The 14,764-nt window shown below is 38.8% G+C and overlaps 1 protein-coding gene across 3 annotated transcripts in view; it reads left to right on the top strand.

Moving 5' to 3' along the window:
• SEPSECS (Sep (O-phosphoserine) tRNA:Sec (selenocysteine) tRNA synthase) overlaps positions 1 to 12,165 on the top strand; it is a 29,033-nt gene extending 16,868 nt beyond the window's left edge. For all 3 annotated transcript variants that reach the window (XM_068404052.1, XM_068404053.1, XM_068404051.1), the window contains 3 exons: positions 5,191 to 5,284; positions 5,929 to 6,019; positions 9,212 to 12,165. In XM_068404052.1, coding sequence (XP_068260153.1) covers positions 5,191 to 5,284; positions 5,929 to 6,019; positions 9,212 to 9,461 — 435 coding nt within the window. In that variant the 3' untranslated portion in view covers positions 9,462 to 12,165. The remainder of the gene's footprint in view (positions 1 to 5,190; positions 5,285 to 5,928; positions 6,020 to 9,211) is intronic.
• The last annotated feature ends 2,599 nt before the right edge of the window (positions 12,166 to 14,764 follow it).

Raw genomic sequence — 14,764 nt, 5'->3', positions numbered from 1 at the left:
AGCAACACACAAATACATTTTAGAAAATCAGAATTATCTTGATTGTTAGATTGTTAAGGAAGGTCTAATGAGGAAGTCCATGACTGCTGAAAACAAAATGAAGCCATACCAGTGTAATAATTAATTAAATTGATTAAATGGACCACAGTGTCCATATTAAACCTGATATGTAGGGTGCTGAATATAAACCCTGAATGTAGGGTCCTTGCTCTCCATCAGTTCTGGGGTGACAATTGAAGTCTACTGTTTATGGTATTACACAGTGTAACCGCTATATTTGCTATATGTGGCCTCGTTCAGACACACAAATATGTACATGAGAACAGAGAGTTTTAAGACCTGGCAATGCAGAATATGGGACACAACATAACCTGTACTGAGGAAAGAAGGAGTCGCTACAAAAGCGTAAGCTTTACATAACATTATGAGTTCTTTAAAAGCAAAGATATTAACAAATTTGACTACGGATCAGCTGTCATCTGCATTACAAAAGGACCTAGAATCCCCTACTGAGATCAGGAAACCACTGTTCTAAACACCACATAAACATATAAAAAGGAATACTGAAAATTTAGAACAAGTGAGAAAACGTTACTATTGGTGGGTCTTCTTCCATCCTTTCTCTGGAAACATCAAGGCTACATCCGACTGTTGAAAACATTCCTTATTAAGCTTTCATATATGGCCACTTTCATTCAGACACTTGGACAGCATGTGTGTGTTACACCCTTGCTCTTCTGTCCTCAGATCCATTGCACCATTTTACTCCTTCATATCATAACATATAATCTCATACTCTTGGACAATTGCACACTCCATGACTGCCAGCTTGTCAGAAAATCCCACTCCATGTACATGCTCCTCTCCCTCTTATAATCTCTTTCCTTCCTATATTAAACAGTTAATCCATGTAAAAGAAAAACTGGGCAGACTATTTCTTTCCTTAGTTGTGCAAGATTAATCTCTTCTCAGTAATATTCTGTTTTTTCTGGCTTGAGCTCAAATAACCTGAAGTAACACCCATGTGAATAAGGATAAGGTAAAAAGAGAAAGAAAAAAAAAATACTTGAAGTTTTTTATAGCTGACTTTTTGGTGAGTAGGTGTCACTGCACCGATATAGAAAGGAGTACTCAATGTCAAGCTATAAATAGCTCTTGCTGGGAGCCTGATAGCTCTGCCTCCGCTTTCACCGAGCACAGGCAATAAGCTATCACTATTACATTTTTACAATTCAGGAACAAACAGATTTAAGCAAAAATGTGTTTCTATTTCTACAGCAAATCCAATAAAATAAACATTTATGCTATATATAAGGCTGTGTTTATAGAGTATACTCAGTTTAAAATAAAAAGACCTGAAGTTGTAAAAATATAGTGCTTTATTCACTTTAGAATTCTGCTTCCAAGAAAATGACATGATTCAAAATATACAGTTATTCATTAAGACATTTTATTTATGAAAGAATTATTATTTATGACTTGGAGCATATTTATATTACCCATATGTATCTGCTACCAGTGTAAATCTAACATCAAAATCAGCTTTGCAGAAGACACGATAAATTCAATTGATACTTCTGGAAATGAGAGTGAAGGGGGAAAAAATACAATTTGCTTTTAATGAAGACACAAATGATACATGGCAATACATACAACAGTCCAAAATAAAAGGTTAGAAACTGTATTGCAATAGTGGCAAAAGTGGTAACTGCTTTCAGTGTTTCACAAGCCGTATTTTCTCTTTAGTTGCACAAATCACTCTTACTTGTCATAAGGCCACTAAGTTGGTTTGGTTTTCTATAGTCTAGCTATTCCTATGGGATCTGAATTCCAGTACAGAATTCCTGGATGCCTCTACACACAACTAGAAACAAGTTGCAGCATCCAGCACTACTGCCCTGCCAGGTGATCAGAGGCACCAGCAAGCTGTCAGCAGGAAACAATTGGAACATAGCGTCTAAATAAAGTAATGGAACAGATCATGCACGGTTTAAAACTATTAACAGTACTTAATTCACAGCATTTCCTTACCTAAAACCCTTGACAAAAAGAATCCTCTATGTTAATAGATAAAGACAGCAAAATCAGGCCTGTATTATGCCCAGAATGAAGGACAACTCAAAATGTACAAGTTCCAACCTAATCCACTTGAATGTTTGTGCGATGCAGTTATACCCAACATAAAACATATAGTCTGTGAGAGGCAGAGAAGAAACCTATCTCTGTAGCTAGATGAATACCTTAAATGACAGTGTTTTTCTCTTTTTGTGGCCATGCACAATATTTATAACCTAACCAGAAGCTGTGATTCTCCGGAGAATGTGGTAAACAAACATTTAATTAAACACTGTCATAGCACAAAGGCACAATAGGGCCAAATGAAGAAGAGCAGAGACCCCTGGGTTATCTCTGAGTGGCCAATCTCATGCTTTAGTCCTGGGAGCAGTGTGACCATAGTAACACAGCACAGTACTTCTCAGATTAAGCTTTTGTGGGCAAAATTCTACTGTATTAGTCACACTTGAGAACAACAAATATGAATACTGTACAAGATAGTACAGGACCTCTATTTAGCTTTCTGATTTGGAAAACAACATGGAAATCATGCTTACTCATGAGCACTATTTGGCCATGAGTAATTATGTCATACTGCCTTTGCAGCTTCAGAGCTGTGAGCCCAGAAGAAATGCAGCAGCTTTCTAGACAGAAACTGGATTTATGACACAAAGCAGTTTTGCAACAAGACTTCGTTAACAGAAATATTTTATAATAGAGGTTGGTTATAGATCTGACCTCACAAATATATTGCTTTTTTCTTTTTTTTTGGAAAGGCTGTTAATCTATTTTGCAACAAATTGCTTAACTTCTGAAACTATAAAATATCTAGAGGGCTTCCAATGGAAAGATGTAGAATAGTGTCGTTCATAAAAATAAGAAGTTCTGAATTTGTGTTCAGGTAGCTTCAGTCAAACTGATGAAGATACATACTGGGATTTTTTTTTTTCCATCTTTCCATTCTCCCTTGTTTTAACAAATTCCTGTGTAGGTAAAGGCTCATCTAGTAACCTAGGTATTTAATCTTAATTTAATTTAATACATTTATACAGTGGGTAACTGGGTATACCAACTTGCAGTCCTCTCAGTAATAAATACTGTGAGAGATGCAATAAAGAATTTCCTAGTTACAACACACAACAATTAATTACTTGGGAATTTCTTCCTGTTCCAGGAGAGGTTTTTCTCAGTACTACTTTCACCAATCATATCTCCATAGTAGACACCATTTACATATCCTGCCATAGTACTTTGCTTCAGTTGTAGAAGTAAATAGCCAGCAGAGAGAGCACAAATTAATTTATGATTTGGAGTCCAAAAATATACTAATTAAACGGCTAACACATTGGTGATGCTCATTGTGGAAAGCAAATAACAGATGAGGAATGTGTTTCCATTCAGTGAGGGACCAGAAGGCAGGCAAAAGTGTCTGACCATTTGAAACATAAATGTTTTTCAACTTCTGCAAGCAAACTGTAGGTGAACTCTGACGAATTGAAACCATAAAATCACTGATTTACAAATGGCTCTGAAAAACAGGAATGATTTTTCACAAATTTCAAGTTCTGATAACTAACCATAGATGCCTCCCAAAATTTTTGTTGTTGTTCCAAGTATTACAGAAGCTTTATGCTCTTGTTGATAGTTGAATCAAGAGCCTAATTCATTTAGACAGTAACATAGTACTTTTTCTTCTGTGGCTGAATTCATTCTATGGTATTAGGAAGGACATGTCAGGAGCTGTGTTCATTTGATCACTCATGAAGTGAGATTGGGTTCACTGCAGTGGCTCAAGAAAAGCAGCTGTAACGTTCTTCTAACTTGGCTACCACAAAGCTCGTTTGGTTTCGTAAGACCTTTGGGAGGCTCTGCTCAAAAACATAATTTTGATCACGAGCTATAATTTGTATCTGTCAGAGTGCACGGGTCAGAACAGGATACTGTCTACAAATAGAAGAGGCAACTCTATTTAAAGAATGAAAAATCACTTGTCAGGTCCAGAAATTGATGAGGATGCTTAAACAGGCAGTCACATTGAAGCAGATGAGCAGCACAAGCTTTATGGCCAGAAAGAGGAAAAATCTGGTGTTTATTATCTTTTAAAAAGACTACCCAGTATCTGTATCTTTTTGCTATTTTTTATGAGAGCCTAAGCATTAAAAAGGATGGAAAAGAAGCCAAAGGATACAATAAGAAGAATGGTGTTTATTCTCACTCTGTCCATAAGTGTTTTGAGCTGAAATGTGAAGAGGAAGATATTAAACTGAGGAAGACCATGAGCAATTATCATCTTCTACTGGGGAAGAGGGAGGAAATAAAATAGGGGTGAAGTAAGAGAAGCAGCCTTTTACATGCAGTGTGACTTGTATCTGAGCCAAAACATTTATGAATCTCAATTTTATGACACTTTCACAATAAAGGTGCAAGCTAATTAAGTGATAGCAGAAATTCAGATATCTCCATTCGTTTAGTAGGCTTGAACAGGAGGGGCTGGTCCCAGGAAGAGGACTGGCTACACGATAGAGCTGAGTATTCAGGAGAGTATATATTGTGTGAAAGAAAATACATTCAAGTGTGTACTCATAGCCTTTTCTTTTAGAGACTCTATTGCCATTCTCATACAGAAAAAGAAGACTCTGCACTAGTGTTAATTGTGATTGTGTGATACATGGTAGCAAAATGCACTACTTTTGGTCTGGAATGTATTAATAGAGAGAAAATAAAGTAAGGAGCAATTTGCCATAACATAGCCATCTGTGATGGTAACAGTTCCTTCCCTGTGGCTCAGGGGGCTAGGGTGGGCTGGGGTAAGTCCTGCTGTGCAGTGGAAATCTCTTCAAGATTTTACCGCCCTAGGTTTCAGGGCCACAGAGAGAATTACTGACATCCCAAGCACATCTATTATACCAGATAGAGAGCTTTGTACCAGCTTGAGTGGGGAGAACAGTGTTCAGGAAGTGGAGCTGTTCCTTTATAGATTTCAGGGAATTGTCTGGTGCACTTACTTTGTACACATGAAAAGAGGATCGGCTGGGCACCTGTAGGATATAATGGAGACTCAACAGTTTTGTGAAATAGGTACTATTTTCTCTGTTTGATAACTGATAACAAAAATACTGCATCTTTTTTTTCCAGGAGATGTTTTCCTATCTTTCAAGTGAGCTGAAGAAGCTGGCAGATATCCACAATGAGAGACTGTTGGACACACCGCATAATCCCATTTCCTTAGGTAACTGTTGTTTTTTATCTTTTAAAACAAATTGTAATATACCATGCATTCATAATTCACTTTCACATACAGTTCCTATATATTAAACATTGTTCACTACACTCCATTAAATTGTTCTTAGGCTGAGGTGAAACCATTGAACCTAATAAGGTAACCAACTATAAAAGTAGAGTAGTGACTTGGGCCCTTTATTTTTTTACAAAATTGCTCCTGTCCAACGTACCCATTTATTGTAATCACGGCAGGAAGAAGGTGTTAGCATGTAGTAATACTTCATAAATAAGTAGATTTAAAAATAACTTAGGGTATAATTCTTTTACCCATCATCTTATAGTGCTGTAAAAGAGAATATGGAATTCCTACTCAAGATATTTGTTCTAACCAAAAATTCTGCTGAACACCAAAGTAACATTGCCTGCCTGTGCATAATCTCTGCCTTAAATATGCAGTCTAACCAAAGAAGTAATCTATGGCAGCTTGTGGGAAAATGAAAAATGATGAAATGTAGTATTCTTATTTCTTTTTTCCTTTGTATCTGAACTTGGCTAGATTTTTATTGTTGGAAAACAGCTTGTCCTCTGTGGTTCTTCTTTGTAGAAAAAGAAGCTTTGTAGTAGTTTTAACCTGGCCTTTTGTTACTTTAGCCATGTCACTGAAGAATCTAGATGAAAATAATGATGCTGCTGTTACCCAGCTTGGATCTATGCTTTTCACAAGACAGGTTTCTGGAGCAAGGTGAGGACGCTATGAATTTGAAAAATTTGGGGGGGCTTGTATTAGCCTATACTTTATGAAATCCTATAATATTTGTTTTGTACCAATTGTCTCATGATTACAGTCTGACAATAATGAGTCAGAGAGCAATACACCCTTCTTTGTCACTGTTATCTACTAATAATGTCTACCTGCCTGAGTTAGCAATGAGGCCCTCTTTGTTAGCTTTGGTAGGCTAAATAGATAATCTATGCCCGTTTGATTCAGTGTCATTATTCCATAGTACCCCTTGGTTTCATTTAGTTTCCAGCTGTTTCTAATCTTATAGTCAAGTTGTAAGCTACTTAGGGAAGATCTTTGTTTTGTTTATTGCAGCACGAATTTGGTTGTGCTGGATGTCAGGGGAATAAGCTTTTAATACCCTACATAGCTTTTTGTCATATGGAAGAAAAACCTGCTTTCTGGAACTAACTGTGTTTAAAAAAAAATTTTTTTAAACTGTAAAAATCTACAACGTGAGCCAGTCTGAGTTGAATTTGTTCTTAGAGACACTGGTATGTGGAAATGCAAGCAAATAATTTTTAATTATTTTGGTTTAAACCTTTTAGAAGAAGAGGATTATTTAAAATTTGTTTTGGCAGGATTCCTTAATCTGAATATTACTGCTGTCATGCTAACTTCTGCCATAGACTTAATGTCATTTTTTGGTAGCAGAGCTGAATGTTTCCAGAGCAGAAGGTATGCTTCATTAGCTTGGATTATTCCACTTCCTGCACAGATGAATGACAGTAAATCTATATGTACTGTAGCTAGATATTCTTGTTAATTTGCCTATCCTAAGCTTGGTTTGTCGTGCAATTTCAGCCATCTTTGCTGAAATGATTCAAGAGGTTCAATTTTTGAAAAGTTAAAACTCTCCAATTCTTTGCCTGATACAAAGGTTTCAGGTTTTTAATTTCTTTTTTTAATGTAAGCGAGTAATTATTTTGCAATATATACACTGTTTGACCCAGCATTTCAACAGATTTTACATGTTACCCTTGTGCCAGTGGTAGGAATAGCAACTCACTACTTCACTAGCTTACAGGCTTTTGCATAACCTGTGGTCAGAGCACTTGGACAGTGGATCTGCTAATCCTAGTGGTGTTTGTCTGAATGCAGTTTCTTTTATGAACTGCAGGGAATGTCTCTGTAGAGGTAGTAAATTATTACCAGTTGATTGGTGTTAACTGCTTTTGTAGGCTTTAACTATAGCCACAGGGCGAGTTGTTCCTTTAAGAAGTAAGCATGTGGATTAGGGTCTTGGTTTATCAGGGATCGGATATGTACTGAAAGTGATGAGAAATAGGGCGTAATAGATAGAGGTTCTTCGTATGAGGAAGAGGTAGAAGCAGTGGCAAAGAGTATCCACGACAAGGAGGGAATGAATATGAGGTTAACATCATAGGATGGGGGAAAAGGGAGATACAGTAGAGGGGAATGGATGGGAGGAGGTTGGGCTCCTGAGCCCTCTGAATCACTTGAACCCAGACATTTTCACAGAATCACAGAATGTTAGGGATTGGAAGGGACCTCGAAAGATCATCTAGTCCAATCCCCCTGCCAGAGCAGGATTACCTGGATCATGTCACACAGGAACGCGTCCAGGCGGGTTTTGAATGTCTCCAGAGAAGGAGACTCCACAACCTCTCTGGGCAGCCTGTTCCAGTGTCCGGTTACCCTCACTGTAAAGAAGTTTTTCCTCATACTTATGTGGAACCTCCTGTGTTCCAGCTTGCACCCATTGCCCCTTGTCCTGTCAATGGATGTCACTGAGAAGAGCCTGGCTCCATCCTCATGACACTTGCCCTTTACATATTTATAAACATTAATGAGGTCACCCCTCAGTCTCCTCTTCTCTAAGCTAAAGAGACCCAGCTCCCTCAGCCTCTCCTCATAAGGGAGATGTTCCACTCCCTTAATCATCTTCGTGGCTCTGCGCTGGACTCTCCCTAGCAGTTCCCTGTCCTTCTTGAACTGAGGGGCCCAGAACTGGACACAATACTCCAGATGCGGCCTCACCAGGGCAGAGTAGAGGGGGAGGAGAACCTCTCTTGACCTGCTAACCACACCCCTTCTAATACACCCCAGGATGCCATTGGCCTTCTTGGCCACAAGGGCACACTGCTGGCTCATGGTCATCCTGCTGTCTACTAGGACCCCCAGGTCCCTTTCCCCGACGCTGCTCTCCAACAGGTCTGTCCCCAACTTGTACTGGTACATGGCGTTGTTCTTGCCCAGATGCAGGACTCTACACTTGCCCTTGTTATATTTCATTAAATTTCTCCCCACCCAACTCTCCAGCCTGTCCAGGTCTCTCTGAATGGCTGCGCAGCCTTCTGGTGTGTCAGCCACTCCTCCCAGTTTGGTGTCATCAGCGAACTTGCTGACTGTGCACTCTATTCCCTCATCCAAGTCATTAATGAATATATTGAATAGTACTGGTCCCAGTACCGACCCTTGAGGGACTCCGCTAGACACAGGCCTCCGACTGGACTCTGTCCCATTGACCACCACTCTCTGGCTTCTTTCCTTCAGCCAGTTCACAATCCACCTCACTACCCGATCATCCAGACCACACTTCCTCAGTTTAGCTGCGAGGATGCTGTGGGAGACCGTGTCAAACGCTTTACTGAAATCGAGATAGACCACATCCACAGCTTTACCAGCCACATCCACTGCTTTTGGACTGCAGTACACTATGCCAGACAGATGTCTGCGCTAAGGCTGCTGTCAATATGGTGATCCTGGGGAGGTCAGGGTCACCAGGTTGCCTAAGGAGGGGTGAACTGACCCAGGTCAGAGACAGAGCAGGTCAGATAGTTAGGGCTTGTTATGGAATAGGAAAGTTTTCTGCAGATGTCTTTTCCTCTCACACTGGGGAGTTCATAAATACTAGTAGTAAAGACATTAATAATTTCACTGAAGAAGGGAAGGAACATGCGCATACGCACACAGACTTGAGCTAATTCAGGATCTGCTACTACTGTCACTCATAGTGATGCTTGAGCACTAACTTGGAAAATGCCTGATCTAAGCCTGCTTACATTAATTTGTTTAGAGTTAGGAGATATCACACTGTATAAGAACTTGTGTAAATGTGTTCATCACAGGGTATCACATAAAATATCCAGGGCATCTTAACTGAATCACAATTTTGTTTGTTTGTTTCAGGGTTGTTCCCTGTGGGACTGTACAAACAGTGAATAACTACACTTTTAAAGGCTTTATGTCACATGCAAATGACTATCCCTGTGCTTACCTCAATGCTGCCTCAGCGATTGGAATTAAAAAGCAAGATGTAGATGTATTCCTAAAAAGACTTGACAAGTGTTTGAAGACTGCTAGAAAAGAAGCAAAGAAAGAAAAAAGTGTAAATGAAATAAGTAATTCTAAAACAGGCACAGAACAACTTGAAGACTAGAAGATACAGATTTAGTAACACAGGAAGATGCACCTTTGTTTGAAGTATGTCAGGTTTGTATTGGGTTAGCATTGCGAATCTGCAGTGTAGAAAATTTGTTCCTGAACACAACAACAAAAAGTTGGGTGAAATTCAGCTTTAAAGAAGGTAGGTGATACTCTCTGCAAGACAGAGGGCCAGGCACAAGTTTTTTGCAGCATATAAATGCGCTTAATATAGAATCATAGCATGATTCTATAATATCTGCCAAAGTAAAGCTTTACATTCATAAAGACCTTGAGCTGGCCTTTCAGTCTGTGGGTGACTATTTGGGCTGGTGTTCAGCAAATCACAGAATGCCTATTCACATGTTTTTGATTAACAAGATTTTCTGTGGCAGTGATTGAATTCCTTCCGAGGTAGAGACCATCCAGCAAAAAATGTTTCACTGTTCTCAAAATATCTCATTTCTCATCAGCATACTTGCCACTTTTCATTTCTTTCTGAAGATTTATATAAGTGTTGGGATAGCCCTTACTAAATACAGTGTTGAAACTGCATGAGGAAAAGGTAAGAGTTGGAATAGTTGTGCTTTTCAGGTGTTCTCACCTCTCATGGACTGTCTAGAACAAAGCAGCCCTCAGTGGCAAAGAAGAACCTGGAATACCTCATATCCTGTCAGTGCTCAGCTCTTGGAAACATTTGTGTAGCTCAGCAACCCAAAGGAATTCTAATAATGAAAGCAAGGGTTGTGGAGTGGAGAGGTACAGTCGTCTTTTTTTTTCCTTTTTTCCATTTCATCTTTTCTGGGATAGGGCAATACAGTCAGAGAACCACTGAAAAGGAGGAATGCCTTGTGGGTTTAATGCAGCAGTTTCAAGAGCCAGTGAGACCTGCGGGTATTTTGGCATTTTTAGTCCATTGTTGTTAAAATTTATAGACTTCCATTTCTGAAGTGTCTCTTGCCATTGGCACTGTTGCTTCTGTGGCTGTGCGCAGTTGCTGATTTGAATTCATTAAGCAAACAGTAGATTCAGAGTCTGTTCCTGAAACAAAGGTTCCATATCACTGGAGTGACAGTGCCGTAGGTTGCAAAACTTTTAGTTATTCTTTAATGCAATTACTACATTGTATGTAGTTTTTATGTCATTTACTGTTCAAAGTGAGCTTAATGTTCAAAGACATTTTCTTTGTCTGTAATGTTGTAATACTTGGGACACCACAATTAATGAGTTCTAAATGTTAGGGAATACTCTAGCTACTTTATTTGGTGGGATCTGAGACACGTATCCTTCAGAGCCCTCTGTAAATTGCTTAATCAAAATAGTGCTTTTGAAAGGATTGTCTATCCAGCGTGTTCAAATGAATGGATACAAGAGGTGATGTTAATGTGCAGAAGTTAATAGTATGCTAATCATCATGAAGGTGCTCTCACTTAGTGAGGTCCATTGTATCTTAAGATTAAATTGAACTGCTGCCTCTACATTGCTATTGCTACAGTTACATGGTAGATTGATTAAAGCTTGTGAAGGTATGGCTCCCCGGACTACAGTCACAGTTATTTGCTGCACAGACACATCCTAGGAGAAATGTAATATAACTTGGCCACTGAGTCCTTGTGGCTATAAGGAGATGTAAATTTCTTTTCTTTTCTTTCTCTCTCTTCCCCTCCACCCTGTTTTTTACTGAGAGCATGCTATACCTCAGTTTTCCCAGTCAGTAAAGCTCTTCCACAAGCTTGGGAGCCAAAGCTCTGCGGCTCACTGCCTCCTATATTGGAGCAGCCAGTGAAATCCCCAAGGCCTTAGTGGTACCTTTCTTCCTGGTTTTCAATATTGCTGTTCTGTGCCTGAATTGAGTATAAATTATTGATGTAGATGACTAGTCACAGAATGCAAACATTAGAACTATTGTTATGAGAGTTTAGGGAGGTGCATGGTAGCAGCTAAAATAAGAATTTGATGAATAATATCCTGAAACTGAATAAAGAAAACAGCAGGTGCCTTCACTGAGAGGAACAAACCTCTGCTTTTTATGGTCTCGTAATAAATTGTCTGTTGCTGCAAATAATTCACTCACTTCTACTGTGGATTGAACTGCTTTCTTAGGTAGTGTTTTTGCTGTCTTCAAAATGTTTCCCATTTGAAATCAAAGCTGAAAATTTCAACAAATCTCTATAAACAAGTATCCAGAGAAAGAATTAAGTGGTTTGTTTTGATTTTGAGCTTTTAAACCTCTTTTTATTAAAAAATAAATTAAGATGACAGCTTTAATTGGAAAAAAATAATTTGTTTGTCGTTAAAGTTCTTCACAAATCTTAGTGATGCCACCTGAAGTCAGGAAATTTAAAATATTTGGAGAAATGTTCCCCACAATGATGTATAAACTCTTGAACTAAATATTCATGTTATGTTACTTTGGTAAGCTGTTGTACCAGTTTGCAGTTTTGTTTGCTTGCTCTGGCCCCGTAAATGTCTTCAGTTTTAATTAATATTAATTTTTTAGAGACAGAAGCAATATATAATGTCACTATATATATAATGAAATTTAAAGTAGTTCAAATGGCAATATACCTTCAACTAAATGGAGAAGACAGTTATTTACGTCATATTTGAAATGGGAGATTCAGTAGATGATAAAAAGTATTTTTCAAGGAAAAGCATAAATCACTTATCCTCTATTCACTAATATTGACAATAAAGTAGTGAAATAATATTGGAACATACACCCATGAGTAGAGTTTTCATTTCCTTTGTATAACAGATACGGGAAGATTTCATGCCTATGGCAGGTCTCACCCCCTAAGAGAAGTACTGTGAAAAATGGTAGTAGTATGGGCATAGGTTTGTCAAACTATGCAGAGTAAAACAAATATATTAACAATATTTGCCTTCTGTGAAGATCTTTCGAAGATTGTACAGTGAAGTAAGAAGCTTCTTAACTTAATTAACTGTGCAGCCCTTTTCCTAATCGCTACATAGGCACATGTCACTAAAGGCTTCCACGTACCTCAAAAATCTGCAAGAGCCAAGTTGGCGTCTCCAGCATCCACATTACCAGTGAGACATCTCAGAAGGCTGCCTGGGCTTCAGAACATACTTGGGGTTCATACAGCAAGAATCCTTAGTAGAAACACCAAGAACAGATGGCCATTTATCAAGGCTATCTCACAGCTACTATTTCTGTAGCTACCTATCTCCATCATCTTCTAGGTCACAGCATGTGGTTATCAGCTGTGAAATAGGAATGGGGAAGCACTTGAAATAATCCAGAAGAGCTGAGGATTCAGAAAGAGAAGTTTAAGAGGTTACCATTCGTGCCACCTAGTCTGCTGCTCTGAGTTACTGCCCTGTAGCAGACGTAGCAAACTCACCTGTCTGCTTGGCAGCTACCACAATTCATACAGTGTATTAACAAATATTGAAACTGGGGTGTGTTTGATCATTGCAAGTGTGAGAAGCAGTGGCTGTAGAGCTAGCACATTTCCCATTCTGCTTCTGCAGAACATGTATTCTATGGATACTAGCTTACTGAAGACCTTTAGCAACAGGGCAGGGTACATGAGTAGGCAGGGATCCCTCAAATTGCTGCAGTGTGAATCGCTAAAGTGACTTTCCTCCCTTATGGTGCCTGTAACTGTTCTGTGAGATGCTTCTCTTTCCCTCTGGTGTTGCATCTTGTGCTGTCTGGATCTATATAGGTGGAAGAAACAAAGGAGCAGATGGACGTGCCTTGTAAAAATAGCACTGGGATAATATAGTGCAAGCAAACTGACACTGAACGACCCATCTCACAGGCCCACTCTTAGTTTACTTCTTTTGTAGTATCTGAGATAATGAACAAAACGAAGGACTGTTTGAGCAATAATACTGCCTGTTAACACTTTGTTCGTAACGATTGCCTAAGATGATACAAAGCAAATAAAATCTACCAGATGCAGCAAATTCTCTTGAGCCTAAGAAAGCAAAATTGTAATGTGGCAAATGTAAATGCTGGCATTGCAGCTTAATACACATATAAACCGAGCAATCTATATTGTGCGATCATCATTTTTTAAGAAAGGCTGGAGCCCAGAGACTAGCAAATGTTCTCATCTGCAGTGTATCAGCAGTTCTCAGTCTTCAGCTGCTGTATAGATAATAATTCTAATTGAAGAATCATTACATGAATCCATATGTGAATGATAGATGGGCTATAGCCTTTTGTACGCGATGCTTTAAAAATTGAGTTGCTGTTTTCACTTTTATGAGGGGTGATTAGATTGCCTTCCCCCCCCCCCTTTTTATTTTAAGTGCAACGTTTTAATCAACCTGGCCTGACAGGATTTGGAATCTGAAGGAAAAACAATTTCTGTAGCTGACAATTTTTTTAAACAATAGCTATTTAAAGGCTTGAATTGGTTACAAAGTGACTCGCCACAGAGAGAACCTTAGTTCAGATGTTTTTAATTCTGAAACCAGTGCTTGAAAAATTGTGCTCTATGTGCTCTGTAATAATTGTTTTTCATATATTATCCTTTTTTCCCCTCAAAGATAACAGCACACACTTTAGTGCAGTTTAATCATTCTTTTTCAAAATCATAGTTAAAAAGGCATTTGCTCTGTCACTCATCAAGCATCTGTCATATCAAAGTCCTAGTAATATATTTATCTTGATGGATAAGCTTCAGTGTTCTGGACCAGTTCAGTGTAACTGGACCAAGCTTTCACTACTCCTTTGGGGATCCTAAAGTCAAGTTCATGATCTAATTAAGATCGATGTGATAATTATATCTGCTGTTGAACGGGAGTCTTTCATCATACCACATTTCAGCTAAATTCTTTAGTGTGGCATCAAAGCTGATCCAGTTCAGAAGCTGAATTGCTTTCTTAACGTGGATGGTGAAATTTAATTTGCCTTTAGATCCTGGATTCAAATCCAGGCTGAGTCAGCCACAGCAAAATTGTAACTGCTTTTTTTTTAACCTAATGTGAATAGAAGGAATATGGTGGTTCCAGCTGGGTGCTACATTTCCTATTACTTGTTCTCAGAGAGCTGCAAACATTAAGCTACCATCTTAGACCTACTGCTGGTTGGCGGGGAAGCTGGTCTTGTACAAATAGCAGGACAGCAACAGAGGTGTGTGCATTACTAATCTTTCTCTAGGCATCCCAAGTAGGAGCTCACCACTTCACTGGGAATTCAAGACGAACATGTAAGTGTTTCTACTGATCCGTACTCTCCAAAAGCTGTATCTCAAGCACGTTTCTTGTGATCAAAGGGTGCCTGAGGAGCACATGGCCAAAATAAGGGGAAAAGGAACAAGGTCTCCCAACATTTTGGAA

This window comes from Nyctibius grandis, chromosome 6, assembly GCF_013368605.1.
Source record: "Nyctibius grandis isolate bNycGra1 chromosome 6, bNycGra1.pri, whole genome shotgun sequence".
Classification (NCBI taxonomy): domain Eukaryota; kingdom Metazoa; phylum Chordata; class Aves; order Nyctibiiformes; family Nyctibiidae; genus Nyctibius; species Nyctibius grandis.
The sequence above is the reverse complement of the archived record's forward strand: the minus strand, read 5'-3'. Positions and strand labels throughout refer to the sequence as shown.